Source organism: Chiloscyllium punctatum, chromosome 10 (assembly GCF_047496795.1).
Source record: "Chiloscyllium punctatum isolate Juve2018m chromosome 10, sChiPun1.3, whole genome shotgun sequence".
In the NCBI taxonomy this organism is placed as follows: Eukaryota; Metazoa; Chordata; class Chondrichthyes; order Orectolobiformes; family Hemiscylliidae; genus Chiloscyllium; species Chiloscyllium punctatum.
This window is the reverse complement of record NC_092748.1, coordinates 103,525,702-103,547,057: the sequence shown is the minus strand read 5'-3', so window position 1 is coordinate 103,547,057 and position 21,356 is coordinate 103,525,702. Positions and strand designations below refer to the sequence as shown.

Sequence of the window (21,356 nt, the reverse complement as noted above, 5' to 3'; positions counted from 1 at the left end):
TGTATGTTTGTGGTTTTGTCATCGCTGGACATAATGCAAGTAGAATCCTCACAGTAATGAAAGAGGCCATTCAGCCCATTGAGCCTGCACTGACCTACCTCATCTCCTTAATCCCAAACAGGGATTTTTCCACAGTTGATCCACATAACCTGCACATCCCTGGACACTGCAGGGCAATGTTTAGCATGTTTAACCCACCTAACATGGGGAGAAACCTCACACAGTCACCTAAATGGAAGATTGCATAACGGTGGTCTATATTCCTGAGAATTTAGAAGTGTGGAGGGGGATCTCATTGAGAAATTTCTCCACTTAAAGGACATTGGATCTTTGGAATCCTCTCATCCAGAAATCTGTGAATAGCCACTTTTGAGCAATAAGGAAATGAAGGATGGTAGCAACTGTGCCACATACTGAGGCAAACGATCATGTGGTCATATTAATTGGCAGAGCAGGCTGAAAAGTCCCAGCAAAGTTCTCCCCTACTTTGTTCTGATGTTTGATTACATGGTGTATTAAAGGGTTGCATTGTCAAGTGCATTTGTTTGCAGTCTGATGGACCTTAATGGCCAACGTGGCAAAATTTATCAGAGAAGTGGAAATACTTATACGCTTCGCATGGAACACTGCAGCAGCTGTGCACATGCACACAGAAAGTTGTGTGTGACCTTAACCAAGTAATATTGACCAGATAATCTATGTTTTTTGGGATGGTGATTGAGTGGTGCATATTGCCCAAATAGGTCACAAGGGATAATTCCACTGCTCTTCCATGGGATCTATTTCAATTAACAGATGTGATCTCAGGTTAAAGTTTCATCCCAAAGATGGATTTTTGAGAGTGGTCAGATTAATTTCATTTGTTGCCATTTGTAACAAGTGATGTAGAGTCATAGAGGTCTACATTACACAAAAAGGCACTTCAGCCCACCACATCTGCGCAGTCAAAAACAACCACCCACCTATAATCGATTTCCAATTGTTACTGAGTTAAGACGGTCAGGCCAACATAATTTAGTTGCACACATAGCTTTGCTGAAGGTGTGCAGCACTGCTTATCTCTGTGCTACGAGGAGCAAGAGGAGGAACAGTAAATATTGCATGTCAGACAGTTAACATTGCATGGCCAACACCGCTCAATCCAAGCAACTCAACAGAGATTGACTTAAACTGCATTTCTTTGAGGAATCATGTCTGTACGGGGCTGCAATTCACAAGGTGGGGTATGCCACATGCTGCAATTTGACATCCAGCCAAACCCTCACAGCAATGCCAGAGGCTTTCAAGGTCATCACAGCCTTCAGCTTGCATGCCTCAGGCTCTTTCCTGTTATGTCACAGAAGACATCCATCAGCTACGCATTGATGTATGAAGTGTATAACTGGTTCACTGTAGCAACATGGGAATACAAGGGTATTTTGAGGCATCAGGCATCACAGGTGTTAAAATGACCCCAATCTTTTCTTTAAAGCCAAATTCTGCCGGCACAGTATCACGGGGCTTGTTATTGTAATTCCAAATTAATTTTGCAAAAGGAGAAGGGGAAACTAAAAACATGAGACCTGGAGTCATCAACAACCTCTGGTCCCAAGGAACCTGACTCCAGATGAAAACCTAAAGATTTCCCCAGAACTGACTGATTTACAATACAAAATTCTGCTTTAACATGGTAGTCCCATTCTCATGTGTTATAAGAAAATCATGTAATAGCCACACAATTTGTGAATAGAACTTAATGCTTGCAATGAGTGTCTAACAACCAACAAGAGCCCCATGTATTCATGTCTGGGGAATGCCAAACATATTGGCACTTAAGTGACTAATATTGTACCTTCCATGGGATTATAGACCCGGAGAGCAGAAAGAACAAAACCCATCCCCCACCCCAAATGGGGGCGCCAGTTAATCAGAGCCACAGCTCTCTGGTCCCACTTTGGGAATGGTGGCAGCTGCCAGTATTGCAACTCTCAGTGGTAGAGGATCAAAGAGGGACTGAAGGCCAATGGTGAGTGAGGGCAGAGGGGAGGTTGTGGGATGGGGTTTGATGCAGTGCAGTCATAGGCACAGGTAGGGATGTTGAATTTTTGTAGCCCTCTCTTTCTGATACCAGGTCCCTTGATCCAATCTTTGGAGAACGGAATTCTCAGCAACCAGCAATTAAACTTGACATGGTTTGGTTTGTGTGGTTTTTGTCTGGCAATTCTTTCACCCACTGCTGGTACCTGCATTGCCACAACCCTTCAGAACCTTTTATGTTTCATAGGACAATCTTCTCATCCCAGGGACCTCTCTGATGAATCGTCACTGTACAGGGTCCAGTGCAAGTATATCCAACCAGAAGGTCAGACCCAGCAGAGGTGGTGGCACAGTGGCATAAAATTGGAAAGCAGTTGCCTTAGGAGTCCTTAACATTGACTCTGGACCTCACAAAGTCTCAAGACTTCAGGTGAAACTTGGGCAAAGGAACCTCCAGCTAACTGCCATGTACCAGCCTCCCTTGGCAGGTGAATCGGTACTCCTCCATGTTGAATAGCAGTTGGATGAAGCACTGAGGGTGGAAAAAGTGCAAATGTACTCTGGGTGGAGGATTTTATTTGCAACCTCCAAGAATGGCTCAGCTGCAGTATTACTGATTGAGCTGGTTGGGTCCTAAAGACATAGCTGTTAGACTGGGACTACAGCAGGTGGTGAGGGAACTAGCAAGAAGGAAAGATATATCTGACATTATCCTTGTCAATCAGCCGGCTGCATCTGTCCATGATAGAATCAGTAAGAGTGACCCACTGCACAGTCCATGTGGAGACAAAGTCCTGCCTTCACATTGAGAATAACCTCCCTTGTGTTTTGTGACACTAGCACTGAGCTAAAAGGAACAGATTTTGAATGTGGCTTGAAATCCAAGACTGGGCATCTATGACGCACTTTGGGCTATCAACAGCAGCAGAATTGTACTCCAATACAATCAGTAACCTCATGGCCTGGCATATCCCCTACTCAAACATTACCAGCAAGCCAAAGGATCAACTCTGATCCAAAGGAGAGTGCCAGAGGGCATGCCAGGACAGCACTAGGCATACCTGAAAATGAGGTACCAACTTGGTGAAGCTACCAAATAGGACTACTTGCATGCAAAACAGATAAGCAGAAAGCGATAGGCAGAGTTAAACAATCCCAAAACTAACGGATCAGATCTGAGCTCTGCTGTCTTGTCATATCCAGTCATGAATGGTGGTGGACAATCAAACAACTCACTGGAGGAGGAGGCTTCACAAATATCTCCAGCATCAATGAGGAAGGGCCCAGCACATCAGTGCAAGACATATTGCTGTAGCTTTTGCAGCAGTCTTCAGCCAGTAGTACTGAGTGGATAATTTATCTCAGCCTCCTCCAGTGGTCCCCAGCACTATAGATGCTAGTTTTCAGCCAATTCAATTCACTCCATGTGATATCAAGAAATTGAGGCACTGGATACTGTGAAGGCTATGGGTCCTGATGTCTTCCTGGCAATAACATTGAGGTCTTGTGCTCCAGAAGTTGCTACTCACTTAGCCAAGCTGATCCAGTACAGTTACAACACTGGCATCTCCCCGACAATGTGGAAAATTACCCAGGTCTGGCCTGTACATAAAAAATAGGACAAATCCAACCCAGTCAATTATCACCCTATCAGTCTACTCTCGATCATCAGTAAAGTAATGGAAGGTGTCATCAACTGTGCTATCAAGCAGCACCTGCCCATCAATAACCTGCTCAGTCATGCCCAGTTTTGGTTCTGCTAGGGCTACTCAGCTCCTGACTTCAGTACAGCCTTGATTCAAACAGGGACAAAAGAGATGAATTTCAGAGGTGAGGTTGACATCAAGGCCTCATGTGATTAAGTGTGGCATCAAGAAGCCCTAGTAAAACTGGAATCAAGAGGTACCCAGGGGCAAACTCTCCATCAGTTGGAGTCATACTTGGCTCATAGAAAGATGGTTATGATTGTTGGAGGTCAGTCATCCCAGCTCCAGCACATCTCAGAAGTTCCTCAGTTTAGTGTCCCAGGTTCAACCATCTTCAAATGCTTCATTAATAATGTTCCTTCTTTCATAAGGTTAGAAGTGAGAAAGTTCACTAATGACTGCATAATATTCAGCACTTTTTTCTGACTCCTCAGATACTGAAGCAGTCAATATCCAAATGCAACATATTCTGGACCATATCCAGACTTGGGCTGACAAGTGACAAGTAACAGTCACGCCAAGCAATCTAATCACATGCAATGGTGCTACCATCACTAAATCCCCAATATTAATATCCTTGGGATTACCATTGACCAGAAGCTCAACTAGATTCACCAAACAAATATAGTGGCAATAAAAGAAAGTCAGAGGCTAGGAATGCTGTGGTGAGTAACTCACCTCCTGACTCCTAAAGACTGTCCAGCATCTAAAAGGCATAAGTCAGGAGTGAGATGGAATATTCTCCACTTGACTAGATGCGTGTAGCTCCAACAACACTCAACAAGCTTCTCACCACAACAAAGTAACCCAAAGGCACAACATCCACAAGCAATTACTCCCTCCACCACCAATGCTCAGTGGCAGCAGTCTGTTTTATCTGCCAGATGCACTGCAGAAATTCACCAAACAGCACCTTCCAAACCCATGACTACTTCCATCTAGAAAGACAAGGACAGATACGGGAAAACCATCACCATCTGCTCCAAGCCATCCATCATCCTGTCTTGGAAATATATCGACGTTCCTTTACTGTTGCTGGGTCAAAATCCTGGAATTCCTTCCATAAGGGTCAATCTATGGCAAATGAACTGCAGTGGTTCAAGAAGGCAGCTTACCATCACCTTCTCAAGGGCAACAAGGAATGGGGTATTAATTGCTGGCTGAGCCAGTGATGCCCATGAGAGTATTTATAAAATCCTCCAGAGTGCAAACAGTACTCCAGGTATGGTCTCATCAAAGCCATGTAAACTTGTACTAAGACCTCTTCCTTCCTGTACTCCGATCTGTTTACATAAAAAATTAACGTGACATCTTTTTAGTTACTTGCAACAATTGCAGCCGACCTTCTGTTTAAGCATACCCAAGTTCCTCTGAAATCCCACATTGTCATATTGGATGTCTTTTAAAAATGCTCTTTTGGTAAACCAACGCAGACACGATGGTCTGAATGGTCTCCTTCTGCACTCTCACAGTTCTGTCATACTCTGATATTCTGCTTTTGCATTTTTTGAACAAAATGAATCACTTCACAATCCTTTACATTCCATTCTGTCAGCCACCTTGGCGCCTCTCAGTGAACCTATCTAGGCGTTTTCATGGTCTCTTTGAGTCCTCCTCACAGCCTGCTTAGCTTGAGCATCTTGCAATTTGTACAGGCTAAAAAACAGAGAAGGGAGGTTGAAGGTCTGTGCCTGAATGGAATGCCATTCAGCAGTTGTGGCTTTTAATGCGCATAGGTGCAGATAGGCTTACTAGTAAAGAGAAGGAGGATTGACCATGCTTTGGTCAATTCATTCCCAACTTCACAAATCATTGCTTGAGCAGTAAGCTGGATAATGTATGAAGTCTCACTTAAACTCATATCTGCTGTCCATCTAAGGTTAGCTTCAAATTCTCAAACATATAGTCCATGGGAGCTTCCAGTTTATTACAGCACTGTTGCAACAGCAAACCAGTTTCTCACGTCACTTTTGGGCAACTTATACTGGCATAGGAAGGCTTTGCATTTGGTCCAAATGACACCATTCCTCAGATGGTTCCCTGCCCACAAGAAACCCTGTGGTTTGCTATGGGCCCCAAGAATAATTTTGCGTCTCTATCCAACATGACTATGACCATCAGGAGAATCAAGAGGATCAATACTTGATTCCAGCTGCAGTTATACTCTGTTTTATCTTTAGATATTCCAAACTGTTTACCCTTCACTCCTCCGTAGAACATCTTGACACCAAGAACAGCTACCTAAGAATCCCACTCATTGACTACAGTTCAGCTTTCAACACTATTATCCCCGCGAGACTGATTACTAAATTTAGTGATAGATAGAACATAGAACATAGAACAGTACAGCACAGAACAGGCCCTTCAGCCCACGATGTTGTGCCGACCATTGATCCTCATGTATGCACCCTCAAATTTCTGTGACCATATGCATGTCCAGCAGTCTGTTAAATGTTTCCAATGACCTTGCTTCCACAACTGCTGCTAGCAACGCATTCCATGCTCTCACAACTCTCTGTTTAAAGAACCTGCCTATGACATCCCCTCGATACTTTCCTCCAACCAGCTTAAAACTATGACCCCTCGTGTTAGCCATTTCTGCCCTGGAAAATAGTCTCTGGCTATCGACTCTATCTATACCTCTCATTATCTTGTATACTTCAATTAGGTCCCCTCTCCTCCTCCTTTTCTCCAATGAAAAAAGTCCGAGCTCAGCCAACCTCTCTTCATAAGATAAGCCCTCCAGTCCAGGCAGCATCCTGGTAAACCTCCTCTGAACCTTCTCCAAAGCATCCACATCTTTCCTATAATAGGGTGACCAGAACTTGGCGCAGTATTCCAAGTGCGATCTAATCAAAGTTTTATAGAGCTGCAACAAGATCTCAAGAATCTTAAACTCAATCCCCTTGTTAATGAAAGCCAAAACACCATATGCTTTCTTAACAACCCGGTCCACTTGGGTGGCCATTTTAAGGGATCTATATACCTGCACACCAAGATCCCTCTGTTCCTCCACACTGCCAAGAATCCTATCGTTAATCCTGTACTCAGCTTTCAAATTCAATCTTCCAAAATGCATCACCTTGCATTTATCCAGGTGGAACTCCATCTGCCACCTCTCAGCCCATCTCTGCATCCTATCAATGTCACCCTGCAGCCTACAACAGCCCTCTATACTGTCAACGACACCTCTAACCTTTGTGTCATCTGCAAACTTGCTGACCCATCCTTCAATCTCCTCATCCAAATCATTAATAAAAATTACAAACAGTAGAGGCCCAAGGACAGAGCCCTGTGGAACACCACTCACCACTGACTTCCAGGCAGAATATTTTACTTCTACTATCACTCGCTGTCTCCGGTTGGCCAGCCAATTCTGTATCCAGACAGCTAAGTTCCCCTGTATCCCGACAGCTAAGTTCCCCTGTATCCCATTCGTCCTGACCTTCTGAATGAGCCTACCATGGGGAACCTTATCAAATGCCTTGCTGAAGTTTATATACACCACATTCATAGCTCGACCCTCATCAACTTTTCTAGTCACATCCACAAAGAACTCGATAAGGTTTGTGAGACATGACCTGCCCCTCACAAAGCTGTGTTGACTGCATTTAATCAAGCCATGCTCTTCCAGATGGTCATAAATCCTATCCCTCAGAATCCTTTCTAACACCTTGCAGACGACAGTCGTGAGACTTACTGGTCTGTAATTGCCAGGGATTTCCCTATTTCCTTTCTTGAAGAGAGGAATTACATTTGCCTCTCTCCAGTCCTCAGGTACGACTCCAGTGGAGAGCGAGGATGCAAAGATCTTCGCAAGTGGCAAAGCAATTGCATTTGTCATTTCCCAAAGCAGCCGAGGACAAATCTGGTCCAGGCCTGGCAACTTGTCAATCTTAATGTTTAACAAATTTTTCAGCACATCAGCTTCCTCTATCTCTCTCCACTCTTTGCAACTGGATCCTCAGTTTCCGGGCTCACAGGCCACAATCAGTGAAGATTGGGGCAATATTTCATCCTCACTAACACTCACCACCAGAGCCCCCCAGAGGTGTGTACTCAGCCCCCTACTGTACTCACTGTATACCCATGACTGCGTCGCCAAATACCAGACTAATGCCAACTACAAATTTGCTGATGACACCACCATAGTCGGTCGAATCTCAGATGGCAATGAAACAGACTACAGATGGGAAGTGGAAGACCTGGAAAAATGGTGCACTGAGAACAACCTAGCTCTCAATGCTGGCAAAACTAAGGAACTCATTAGTGACTTTCGGCAGGATGTTACCCATGTCCCTCTACACATTAGCAGCACAGAAGTGGAACAAGTGGAGAGTGTCAAGCTCCTGGGAGTGGTCATCCACAACAAGCTTTCTTGGACTCTTCATGTGGACGCACTGGTTACAAAAGCCCAACAACATCTCTTCTTCCTCAGGTAGCTGAGGAAATTTGGCATGATGGTGAATACCCTTGCCAACTTTTATAGGTGCGCCATTGAGAGTATTCTATCTGGATGTATCACTACCTGGTGTGGCAACTGAATCACTCAAGATCAGAGACAGTTACAAAGAATGGTGAATGTGGCCTGGACAGTCACAAAAGCCAACATCCCACCTATAGAACCAATCTACCAGGCCCGCTGTCGAGGAAAGGCTGCCAGCATTCTCAAAGATCCATCCTGCCCTGGCAATGTTTTTCTACAACCTCTACCATCAGGGAGAAGGTACAGAAGCCTGAACACATGCTCCAGCTGGTTTCATAACAGCTTCTACTCTACTGAATACTGAATGGACTCACAAACTCTTAGCATTCGCCTATACCTGTGTTTTTGTTTTTGCCGCTGTTTACCTATTATTTATTTACCTATGCAACTTAACTCTGTGATTTGCCTGTATTGCTCCCAAGACAAAGCTTTTCATTGTGCCTCGGTACACATGACAATAAATTCAATTCAACTCAATTCAATTCAATATTTCAAAATGAGAGAAAAATAGAAGACCTCAAGTAAATATGCTGCATACAAAAGCTATGGTTTAAGACACCTCTTAAAGATTGCAGACATGAGACAACTTCAGTCAAGCTTTTTCTCTCAAACAACATTCATTGGGATTTAGAACATTATGAGTCACTGGGCTGCACTTAAGTCATAACTTTGTGTGACAGAACATAGAAACATAGAAATTTGGAGCAGGAGTCAGTCATTCAGCCCTTTGAGCCTGCTCTGCCATTCACTAAGATCACAGCTGATCATTCAACTCAGCACCCTGTTCCTGCTTTCTCCCCCTATTCTTTGATCCCTTTAGACCTCAGGTCATACTTGGATCCATTCAATGTTTTGGCCTCAACTGCTTTCTGTGGCAGAGAATTCCATGGTTTCACCATTATCTCAGTGAAGAAATTTCTCCTCGTCTCAGTCCTAAATAGCCCACGTCCTTAGTCTGTGACTCCCCTGGTCTGGATTCCCTATCTGCAGGGGTACCCTCCTGCATTTACTCTGTCTAGTCCTGTTAAAATTATGTGCATCTCGATGAAATCTTTTATTCATTCCAAATTCCAGTGAATATTGTCCTAACCAATCCAATCTCTCTTCATCTGTCAGTCCTGTCATTCCAAGAATCAGTCTGATAAACCTTTATTATACTCTCTCCATAGTCAGAACACCCTTCCTTAGATAAGGAGACCAAAACTGTACAAAATACATGAGGTATGGTGTTACCTAGAGCCTATACAACTACAGCCCTCTTGCTATGAAAGCCAACATACCTTTTGCATCTTTCATCACCTGCTGCACTTGAATTTTTACTTTAAGCGGCTGTGAATAAGGAAACCCAGGTTTCATTGGACCTTTCCCTTTCCCAACCTATCACAATTCTTTTATTAATCTGCCTTCCTGTTTTTGCTACAAGGTGGATAACTTCATATTTATCCACATTGTACATCTTCTGCCATGTATTTTCCCACTGATTTAACTTGTTCAAATCACAGTGAAGCATCTCTGCATCCTCTGCTCAGTTAACTGTTACACCCAGTTTTCTATCATTTGCAAACTTGGAGACGTTACATGGAGTACCCTCATGTAAATCATTCATGTATATTGTGAATATCTGGGGTCGAAGCATTGAACACTGCAGCAACCCATTAATCAATGGCTGCCACTCAGCAAATGACCCATTCATTCCTAAACTTGAAGAACAAGTTTATTTGGCTTATAAAACTGCACCAATGTATTTTCTCCATGGAAACACCATCAAAATATTACTTGCCTACTCCAGTTCAGTCTAATAAAAGTATCTAATGTTACCGTTGTGTAGTTTGCCCATGCACAAGGCATCTGAATGGAATATGGATTAGTGGTGCTGGAAGAGCACAGCAGTTCAGGCAGCATCCAAGGAGCTTCGAAATCGACGTTTCGGGCAAAAGATTCCTGATGAAGGGCTTTTGCCCGAAACGTCGATTTCGAAGCTCCTTGGATGCTGCCTGAACTGCTGTGCTCTTCCAGCACCATTAATCCAGAATCTGGTTTCCAGCATCTGCAGTCATTGTTTTTACCTATCTGAATGGAATAGCTGAACATTAGCGTAATGAATGGGAAGAATCAAACAGCTGTCTAAAGAGGAACATTTATGAGAATATAGAAACAGGAGTGGACCATTTAGCCTTTCAATTCTGTATGGCTATTCAATAACATTGCAGCTAAATCCATAACTGGTCCATGGTCCCAAAATATATTCAGCTAACAGAAGTTTATCATTGTCAATTCTAAAGTTAACAATTAATTTCTCATCAATTGCAATTTGTGGAACAGTGTTACAATTTTACAATCATCCTTTGTTCCCTGATGTCTCTCTTTAAAGATCTGGTATCAAAGGTAATCTGACGTCTAACCACCCAACTCATAGCAACTGCTATCTCCACACATTGACAGATTTTCATCTCATACAACTACACAGGCAACTGGTGGATCTAAACTTCTCTGGATCACATGTTTTTGCTTTGTGAGATGTTAAGCTGAATATAGTAGAGCTCGTGGCTGATCCAACTTTCTTGTGTACTCATTCATGGGATGTAGGCTGGCCAGGCCAACATTACTGCCGATTCCTAGTTGCACTTGAGGAAATGGTGGTGAACTGCTGCAGTTCATTTGACATAGTTAGATCACAATATGATTGGTGAGAGATTTCAGTGTTTTTGAACTAGTGACACTGAAAGAATGGTGATACGTTTCCAAATCTGAATCCAGGCTGTTGGAAGGCGACTTTTAGATGGTGGTATCCCTATGTGACTACTGCCTTTATCTTTTTGGGTGGTAGTAATCATGAGCTTGAAAGGTTCTGTCTAAGGAGCCTTGGTGAACTTGTGCTGCTGCTACTGGAGAGTGTGGATGTGGTGCCAATCAGCAGGCTGCTTTGTCCTGGAGACTGCGCTCTGTTCTCACAACCTAATTAGATATAAGATGCAACACAGAGGTCAGAGAAAGAGAGAACTTATAGCGTTTATATACACAGACGATCCCAAAAACTTCACAATTTAGTCACTGGCAACGGGTATATTATGGGAAAATACAGCACACAATTTGAGTATAGCTAAATCCCATAACTGGAGATGTGATAAAAGACCAAATAATCTGGTATGAGAGATAATTACAAGCCAAGCCACCACAAAATCTCCCCTATACATCTTCAATTCATATCATCTTTATTCACCCTGATAATCCAGGTTTGTTTATAGTCATAGAGTCATTGAGATGTACAGCATGGAAACAGACCCTTTGGTCCAACCTGTCCATGCCAACCAGATATCCCAACCCAATCTAGTCCCACCTGCCAGCACCTGGCCCATATCCCTCCAAACCCTTCCTATTCATGTACCCATCCAAATGCAAATCAGCAGAATTCCAATAAGTCTGCTCCCAAAGTTCTAGCATGATAAGCACAAAATCAATGCAGCACATGCAAAATCTGCCAATGGACTGGAAAATCCCTCATGCAATTGTACCAGCCTCCACCACTTCCTCTGGCAGCTCATTCCATACACGTACCACCCTCTGCGTGAAAAAGTTGCCCCTTAGGTCTCTTTTATATCTTTGCCCTCTCACCCTAAACCTATGCCCTCTAGTTCTGGACTCCCCCACCCAAGGGAAAAGACTTTGCCTATTTACCCTATCCATGCCCCTCATAATTTTGTAAACCTCTATAAGGTCACCCCACAGCCTCCGATGCTCCAGGGAAAACAGCCCCAGCCTGTTTAGCCTCTCCCTAAAGCTCAAATCCTCCAACTCTGGCAACATCCTTGTAAATACTTTTTGAACCCTTTCAAGTTTCACAACATCTTTCCAATAGAAAGGAGACCGGAATTGCATGCAATATTCCAACAGTGGCCTAACCAATGTCCTGTCCAGCCACAATATGACCTCCCAACTCCTGTACTCAATACTCTGACCAATAAAGGAGAGCATATCAAACACCTTCTTCACTATTCTATCTTCCTGCGACTCCACTTTCAAGGAGCTATGAACCAGCACTCCAACGTCTCTTTTTTCAGCAACACACCCCAGAACCTTATCATTAAGTGTATAAGTCCTGCTAAGAGTTGATAAAGTGCACTACTGAGAGTGCAGCCCATCCTTTGTACATTATCTAAGTGGTAAACTCGGTTACACATTCAGGTCTCTGGTGGATCTTGAAGCTTTAATTTTCTGATTGAAGTTTAATTGTTTCCTGCCTTTACTGCAGCAAAACTTCCATTTGAAGCATTTTCAAGCATATGATGTTGCCACTGCCATTCTAAAGTTTTGAAGTGATTATTGATATTTGCAACAACAAATATTGCAGCTTTCCTTCTTTGTTGCAGTGTACAGAATGTACAGTCAGCAAGTGTCCAGATTGTGCTTCTGTGTGGAGCATATCAGGGGAATTCCAATAAGTCTGCTCCCAAAGCTCTAGCAGGATATGCACAAAATCAATGCGGTGCATGCAAAATCTGCCCATGGACTGGAAAATTCCTCATGGAATATCTGGGAAAAGAAGCCGACTACTTGGTTGGCTGGAATGTATCATGCTGGAAGTTCTATCCTACTGGGTAGCTGGACTATAATTAAGATTGTAAGACCATAAGAAGGGTCGCTGAACCTAAAACATTGACTCCACTCTCTGTCTCCACAGATGCTGCCAGACCTGCTAAGTTTCTCCAGCTATTTTTGATTCTGTTCCTGGCATCCTAAGTTCTTTGCTTCTTGATGTTCAGATTCTTGTATAGTTTAGCACGAATTCTCTGTTTTGAGAATTCAAAACATTCATTTACCTTCCCTATTCTCTGCTAATTTTTTATGCTAGCTTATTTTGTGATTTATTCATGAGATCTTCAAAATCCCTTTGTAGCAATAGCTTTCATCACATAAATAATATTCAGCTCCTTTAATCTTACTGCTGAAATGCATTTTTCCACATTATATTCCATCTGTCAGGTTTTTGCTCACTCACTTAACCTGTATACAGTTCCTCTACAAACTCTTCGGGTCATCCTCGCCACTTACCTTACATTTGTGTCATTCACAAAATTGACCCTACTATGTTCACTTAATGTGTATGTTTGATGCCAGCAGTTGTTCAGTGCACATCACTCTTGGTTCTGAGTCTAAAGGCTGCAGGGCAATTTGTATTCCAAAAATATATGCTCAGATGTCAGTGCAGTACTGAAGGAATGCTACCCTCCTTGAGATGCTGTCTATTGGATGAAGTGTTAAATCCCCCTTGGCAAAAGTGAGGACTGTAGATGCTGGAAACCAGAGTTTAGATTAGAGTGGTGCTGGAAAAGCACAGCAGGTCAGACAGCATCCGAGGGGCAGGAAAATCGATGTTTCGGGCCCTTCATCGGGAATGGAGGCAGGGAGCCTCCAGGATGGAAAGTTAAGTGGGGGGGGGGGGGGGGGTGGGTTAAATCCCCCCCACCCCGTTCAGGCAGCTGTGACAATTTGAAGATGAAGAAGGGTGTTATCCGGCCATTATCTATCCCCCAATTAACATTACAAAAGCAGTTCTCCTGGTCGTTGTCACAATTCTATTTGTGAGAGTTTGCTGTGTGCAGATTGGCTGCTGCACTTCTCACAACGTAATAGTTTCTAAATTTCAAAATACTTCATTGGTTGTGAAGTTCTTTAAGATATCTGATGGATATGAAAGGGGCTATATGTAGGTCTGCTTTTAATTGAAAGAAAACTCATCGGCAAATTATATGTGTTATACCCATTTTAAAATGTAATAGTATGAATGAATTGTGTTAGCCTTTTTAAAATGTGTCACTCAGGATAAGATCATCCCACCATGTACAGAGTAAGAACTTCTCACTTAACAAGTTGGCAAGAATCTGCATTTTCTTCAATCTAGCAACATAAACTTAGTTATTCTACAGTTTCACAAAAATTCTCTGTTTTGAGAATTCAAAACATTCATTTGCCTCCCCTATTCTCTGCTGAATTTTTATGCTAGCTTTTTTTGTGATTTATTCATGAGGGCTCCAAAATCCCTCTGTCACAGTAGCTTTCACCACATAAATAATATTCAGCTCCTCTAATTTTATTGCTGAAATGCCTTTTTCCACATTATATTCCATCTGTCAAGTTTTTTACTCACTCATTTAACCTGTATACAGTTCCTCTACAGACTCTTCCTTAGATTACAATAAACTTAGACATCTCTTTACGATTAAGCCTCAAACTCATCTGGGTAATTCATGAGCATTTATTACACTTGGCTCTCACTCCACTTCTTGCTCCTCAAACAGACGTTCCTGCAATACTGGACAGTTCCTTGACAGGTATGATAATGAACAGGGTGCCTGCTTTATTCCTGTATGGCTCATCAGCAAAATATCAGTAAGGTATCTGTTTGGACTGAACAGCACCACCAGCCATCCTCTTCCCCTCCCTTGCTAACAGGGAGGAGCAGTCAAGATATTCAATCACAACCTGAATGGCTGCCAGTTTAAAATCTGTCCCTATGTTTTGTTGCATTCAAAAGCTTTGCTAATATGATGCAAATTATGCCCACGAAACATTGTCAGTTGTTATTCTCTCCTTGGCAGAGCAATCTGTATTAATCACAACAATCTCACTTCAAATGCTGAGCTTGCCCTGAATCCAATTCAGCAGGACGTGAATTAGTCAAGGACAGTCCCCCCCTGGTCTTGCATGAAAGGCTTTATTGAAGTTCCAAGTGAACTGCATCTATTTAATTACATACCTGAAGTGGCTTAATTATCTCGTCAAAGAATTCCGGTGGATTTGTAAGCATGATTTGCCAACTCTAAAGTCATGTTGATTATACTCTATGATAGCAGCATTCTTTAAATATTTATTGCCTTGAATGACTGCAAGCATTATGTCCACGATGAATATAAAGCTAGTTAGCCTGTAATTAGGTGATAATATGGTTTACATTCCAACATAAACTCACTAATAAGTGTACAAGAAGTATCTCTTCGCAATAATTACTTCCATCTGTAATTAAGATTGAACTTCACTTTTTAGGGCAGCAGGATAGCTAGCACTGCTGCCTCACAGCACCAGGTATCCAGGATCAATGTCACCCTCAGGTGACTGTCTGTGTGGAGCTTGCACTTTAGTCTGTGTGAGTTCCCTCCAGGTGCTCAAGTTTTCTCCCACTGTCCAAAGATATGCAGGTTAGGGTGGATTGCCCATGCGAAATTGCCCATAGTGTCCAGGGATGTGCAAGGTATGTAAATTGGACACTGGAAATGTAGGGTTAGAGGGCAAGGGTAGGGGAGTGGGTCTGAATGGGATTCTCTTTGTCAAGGTGATATAAAATTGAAGGGCTGAATGGCATGCTTCCACACTGCAGGGATTCCATGTCTCTGTCCGAAAGCAGACTAAGAACAGTCATGATGAACTCAAAACATTAACTCTGTACATTCCACTCCATAAATGCTGACAGGCCTGTTGAGTCTCTTCAGCACTGTTCACTTTTATTATAATAGAACAATCAATCTGATGAAACTGATGAACGGTCAACCCTCTTGAAATCTTGGGCCAGATTTTCTTAGTCCTGGGGTGCAAGTCTGGAGGGCCAGGAAAATTATACAGAGTTAGGTGGCCAGGTTAAATGAGTACAGTGCCTTAATGGTGAAGTTTCCCCATGACAGACTGTGTATGTCAGACAGTTTGAAACACCACTAGAAATTCAAACACTTAAGGTGTTGATCAGGGCCTTTTTGGGGGGGGGCTGTTGGCATCAGGAACATTGAGAGTGAGCTCCAAGGACCATTGAGGGACAGATATAAAGTTCATTCTTTGTTGGACTATAAAAGAATGAAAGGCAACATATTGAAACGTATGAGATTCTTAAAGGATATAAAAACTAAAAGAACGGCAGATGCTGGAGATGAGAAACAACAACAGAAATTGCTGGAGAAGCTCAACAACTCTGGTGGAGAGACATCAGAGTTAATATTGTGGGTCCAATGACCTTCATAAGATTCTTAAAGTATTTGAGAAGGTAGAAATGTCGTTTTCCCTTGTGGGACTGTCCAGGACCAAAGGGCACAGTCCTAGATTAAGGAGTTTCACACTAAAGATGGAGATGAGGTAGAATTGTTTTATTCAGAGGATCATGAATCTGTGGAATCCTTCACCAGAGAGGGCTATTAACAGCACATTAAATATATTGAAGACTGAGACATTTAGAGTTATCAGTAAGGGAATCAAGGGTTATGGGGAAAACACAGGAAAATGGAGTTGAGGATTATCAGATCAGTCATGATTTTATTGAATAGAGGAGCAGACTCGATGGGCTGAATGGCCTACTCCTGCTCCTATGTCATATTCTCTTTAAGGAAGCCTAAACACTTCACTCAGAGAGCTTTATCTTCTATCCCAGTGGGGCTTTTCACATTCAGTCTTGCGATTTTTTTACTTTTATATGCCTTACCAAGAGAGCCTTCAATTCCAGGCTACCTTCTGCAGAAGTGCCCACCTCCCCTCGTAGGTCTCTATTTCACAGGCTGCATATGAGAATATTCAGGTCAAACTGCATCCTGATAATATAAATCTGCCATTTATTCTATGGAAAGGATCATTTACTCAATGCTCTGAATTCAAGACCTGCTCCATACTGAGAGAATGCTGCATGGTTAGAGATGCCCACTTTAGACATTAAACCATAGCCTCATCGAGCTGCTTTGTTGAATATAAAAACAGTGCTGTTTTCAAAGAGCAGGGGAGTTATCCTCGGTGTCCTAGCCACATTTACTCTTTAATCACCATGACAATGAAGCAAATTCTTCAGAAACCGAATGGCGGTGGAGGAAACAAAAGATGAACTTTCTCTTAACGTTATCTCAATTATTTCTTTATATAATTCATGTCATTAAAATGGCACCAGATTATGGCAAGTTGTACATTTTCCACTGGACTTTCATAAATACAAGCGACAATAGACTCGTAGAGTTGTACAGTAAGGAAACAGCTTCTTTGGTTCAACTTCCCCCACGCCGATCAGATATCCTAAATTAATCTAGTACCATTTGGCCCATATCTCTCTAAACCCTTCCTATTCATGTACCCATCCAGATGCCTTTTAAATGTTGATACTGTACCAGCCTCCACCACTTCCTCTTGCAGCTCATTCCATACATGCACCACCCTCTGTGTGAAAATGTTGCCCCTCAGGTCCCTTTTAAATCATTCCCCTCTCACCTTGAACCTATGCCCTCTAGTTTGGACTCCCCTACCCCAGGGAAAAGACCTTGACTGTTCACCCTGTCCATGAACTTCATGATTTTATAAACCTCGATATGGTCAACCTTCAGCCTCCGATGCTCCAGGGAAAATAGCCCCAGCCTATCCAGCCTCTCCCGATAGCTCAAACCCTCCAACCCTGGCAACAACCTTGTAAATTACCATTTTGATCTATTCTATTCTGGAAGTTTGTGGTGCACAAATGGGCTTCTGCATTTCCTGCACTACAGTACTGACCATGCTTCAAAAAATGCTTTGGCTGCAAAGTGCCTTGTGACATCCAGTAGTCGTAAGAAGTGTTAAATCTCTGCATGACTTTTTCTTTTGGTCACATTTCCTAATGCCTGTTTTGAGATGCAAACAAAATGAGGGGAAAAGAGTGATTTCTTGGGTCAGGTCTGGCTCACATAGAGCCATAGAGTCACAGAGATGTACAGCATAGAAACAGACCCTTTGGTTCAACTCTCGTCCCATTTGCCAGCACGTGGCCTATATCCCTCTAAACCCTTCCTATTCATATACCCAGCCAGATGCCTTTTAAGTGTTGCAATTGTACTAGCCTCCACCATTTTCTCTGGCAGCTTATTAAATACACACACCACCCTCTGTGTGAAAAGGTTCCCCTTAGGTCCCTTTTATATCTTTCCCCTCTCACCCTAACCTATGCCCTCTAGTTCTGGACTCCCCCACCCCAGGAAAAGACCTTGTATATTTATTCTATCCATGCCCCTCATGATTTCATAAACCTCTATGAAGTTACCCCTCAGCCTCCCACACTCCATGGCAAACAGCCCGAGCCTGTTCCGCCTCTCCTAATAGTTCAAATCCTCCAACCCTGGCAATGTCCTTGTAAATCTTTTCTGAACCCTTTCAAGTTTCATAATATCCTTCTGATTGAAAGGAGTCCAGAATTGCATCCAAAATTCCAAACGTGGCCTAACCAATGCCCTGTACAGGTCGCAACATGACCTCCCAACTCATATGTGCATAGCTCCCAAGTCTGTAAAGCACCTTGGCATATCCTTACAATGTTAAAGGTGCTATTTAAATACAAATTGCTGTTATTGCTGTGAACAAATTTACAACGCATCTGATATGGGCATTTAAATGTGGTCAAGGTGCAAGTCTTCGTGTCAACCAAAGTAAGGGTCAGAAATGTCATTCTTCTTGAATTACTACAGGTACATATGACTTGAAAATCTACCACTACACAGAAAGAGCAACAAACTATTTGAAACGAATTGACAGAAGGTTGGGAATGAAGTAGTCAACAGGAGAAAGTGTTCATTGCTACAGCAATAGGGGTGAGGTAGGGGTAGGGGGTAGGGGTAGGGGGTGGGGGGTAGGGGAAGTGGGTGGGGGTAGGGGTGGGGGTGGGGGTAGGGGTAGGGGTAGGGGTAGGGGTAGGGTGTGATAGCCTAATGGTGTTATCACAGGGCTATTCAGCCAGGGACACAGCTAATGCTTTGGGGACCTGGGTTCAAATCCTGCCATGTCAGATGGTGCGACTGCGATTCATTAAAAATCTAGAAGTAAGAGTTTAATGATAATCATGAATCTGTTGTTGATTGTCAAGAAAAAACCATTGTTCACAGATGTTATTTAAGAAAGGAAATCACCATTCTTATTTAGTTTGGCCTACATGTGACTCCAGAACTAAGCAATGTAGTTGACTCTTAACTGCCCTTTAAGGAATTTAGCATTGGGTAAGAAATGCTGGCCTAGCCAGTGAATGAATAAAAGAAAATTAAACCCACATTATTGGTCATTTTGCGATAACATGCTCTGCCTGGCATTTTACACAAAAGGAAAGTAAACAAAGGAAACCTTGGGTAGTTAGAGAGATTTGGTTCACTGCAGATGCAGAAGTTTGAATTGCATGAGCTGAAGTAAGTAACCATTGTTTCTACAGGTTGCATTCTCTGCAGGCTTATATAAATATCTGCTGTTTAGGCGAAAATATTCTTATTGATGGAAATACATTACATAATAACCCGTGGCATAACATGGAAACTAATCTTTATGAAGATATATCTTGGAGCTACCAGTATTGGAATGGCGTGGACAAAGTTAAAGATCGCACAACACCAGGTTACAGACCAACAGGCTTATCTGGAAGTGCAAGCTTTCAGGGTGCTGCTCCTTCAACAAGTAGTGATGGCACAACCACCTGATGAAGGAACGGCTTTGAAAGCTAGTGCTTTCAAATAAACCTGTTGGACTATAACCTGGAATTGTGTGATGTTTAACTTTATGAAGTTAAAAAGACTGAAAATATAGACAAACTGAAGTTAAGTTTTACAAGTTGAAAAGAAGCATATTAGTGTGCGAGTTGCCAAAAGGACAAAGCAATCTGTTGAACCAGAAAAAAATGATAATATTTCCTTGGACTTCGTAAGACAGAGACCTTTCTAATCTGGATAGTTCATCACTAAAATTTAGAGAGCAATTACACACTAAGTCAATGGTTGGACAGCTTAGAAAATCTGAAGTAAAGCCAGCTAGAGTTCAATTTTCTCGTGTTTAACTTTTAAAAAGAAATGGATCACATGTAAAGTTTTGATACAGTCTTACTCTCATCAACATATGCAGAGAAACACTTTTGAAATGCATTAGTGCATTGTTCCAAACCATTCATTAGCGTATCAGTGTATCGGACTTACCATTTCTCGACAGAGTTACAGCCAAATATTCCCCATTAAGAGAACTAACATAAAGGAGAATACAAGGTGCATGTGTAGTTCGAAAACTGAATGCAATATTCTCCTTCAAGAGAGTGATATCAGAGGATGTGAAAGATGAAGGACCACTTAAATTCTTGACAATGGTGGAAGATCCGTCTAGTGTGTAGATCAGTGATGTTCCAGGCTCAAAGAGTGCAGAAATCTCTGAAAATAAACAGAAGACCCCACAAAATCTTGTCAGGTCACATGTATTCAAGCACATGACAATAAAATCTAAAATCTAATCTAAATCTAAATCAATACAACTCAGGCTGACAACATATCAAATGTATGAACAAGAAACAAATTGTGTTTGTACAATTATAATTTAGACGAGGTTAGATCAATCAAAAACACATTGTGTGTACAATTGACGCTCTTTGGACTTTAAGCATAACTCATACACTGATCAAATATTTTACGTTAATTTAGTTTGTGCGCCTTATAAGGTGTTTCAAATCAAGCATTTTTGGACAGATGCAGGTTTGTTATTAGGGAAGTAATCTATAACTGCAGACACCATGAGTGTGTATTGGTTCAAAAATTGAAGGCAACTTTCTTGAAGTGGCAGATAAAAAGAAAGATGGACAATGTTTGCCATGTGCACAGGTAAAATATGGAATAAACATGAGACTGTGACAACAATTGAGCAGATGCTAATTTGACAGCAGCCTCTCCAGCTTGAAATGTTTGAAATAACATTTCTAGAAATTGAAAGGTTCTAGGTTGGAGCATGACATCAGAATGTCTGAGCAAAAGTAGGTGAACCAGATAAAAATATGAACCTGAGACATAAAACAGTGATTGATTAAATTTTTAATTTATTCATCCACTGATCAGTTACCAAATTCAATGGAAGTGAAAATAAAATAAAAGGTTTTGTTTACCCTTTCAGGACTTTGGTTTGTTTCCCTGTTTTCCATTTTCAGTGCAATTTGGAGAATGCAATCTGCCTTCAAATGTGTCCCAGAATTATTCAATCAGGAATGTTATTCAAATAGTTGCTTGATATGGAAAATCTTGAATGTTGTTGCAAAAAGAGGCAAGCAAACAAAGATTTTGTCTTGCACTTTTCAGGACAGATTCAAGAATGTCAGATGTTAAAGGGAGTTACTCATATACTGCATGATAACGAGGTACTGACTGGTCAGCAAGTTA

At 42.1% G+C, this 21,356-nt stretch overlaps 1 protein-coding gene across 2 annotated transcripts in view; it reads right to left on the bottom strand.

The window, feature by feature from the left end:
- The window catches only part of LOC140482415 (contactin-associated protein-like 5), an 878,213-nt gene that overhangs the window by 213,515 nt on the left and 643,342 nt on the right, over window positions 1-21,356 (bottom strand). For both annotated transcript variants that reach the window (XM_072579896.1, XM_072579897.1), the window contains one exon: window positions 20,139-20,363. In XM_072579896.1, coding sequence (XP_072435997.1) covers window positions 20,139-20,363 — 225 coding nt within the window. The remainder of the gene's footprint in view (window positions 1-20,138; window positions 20,364-21,356) is intronic.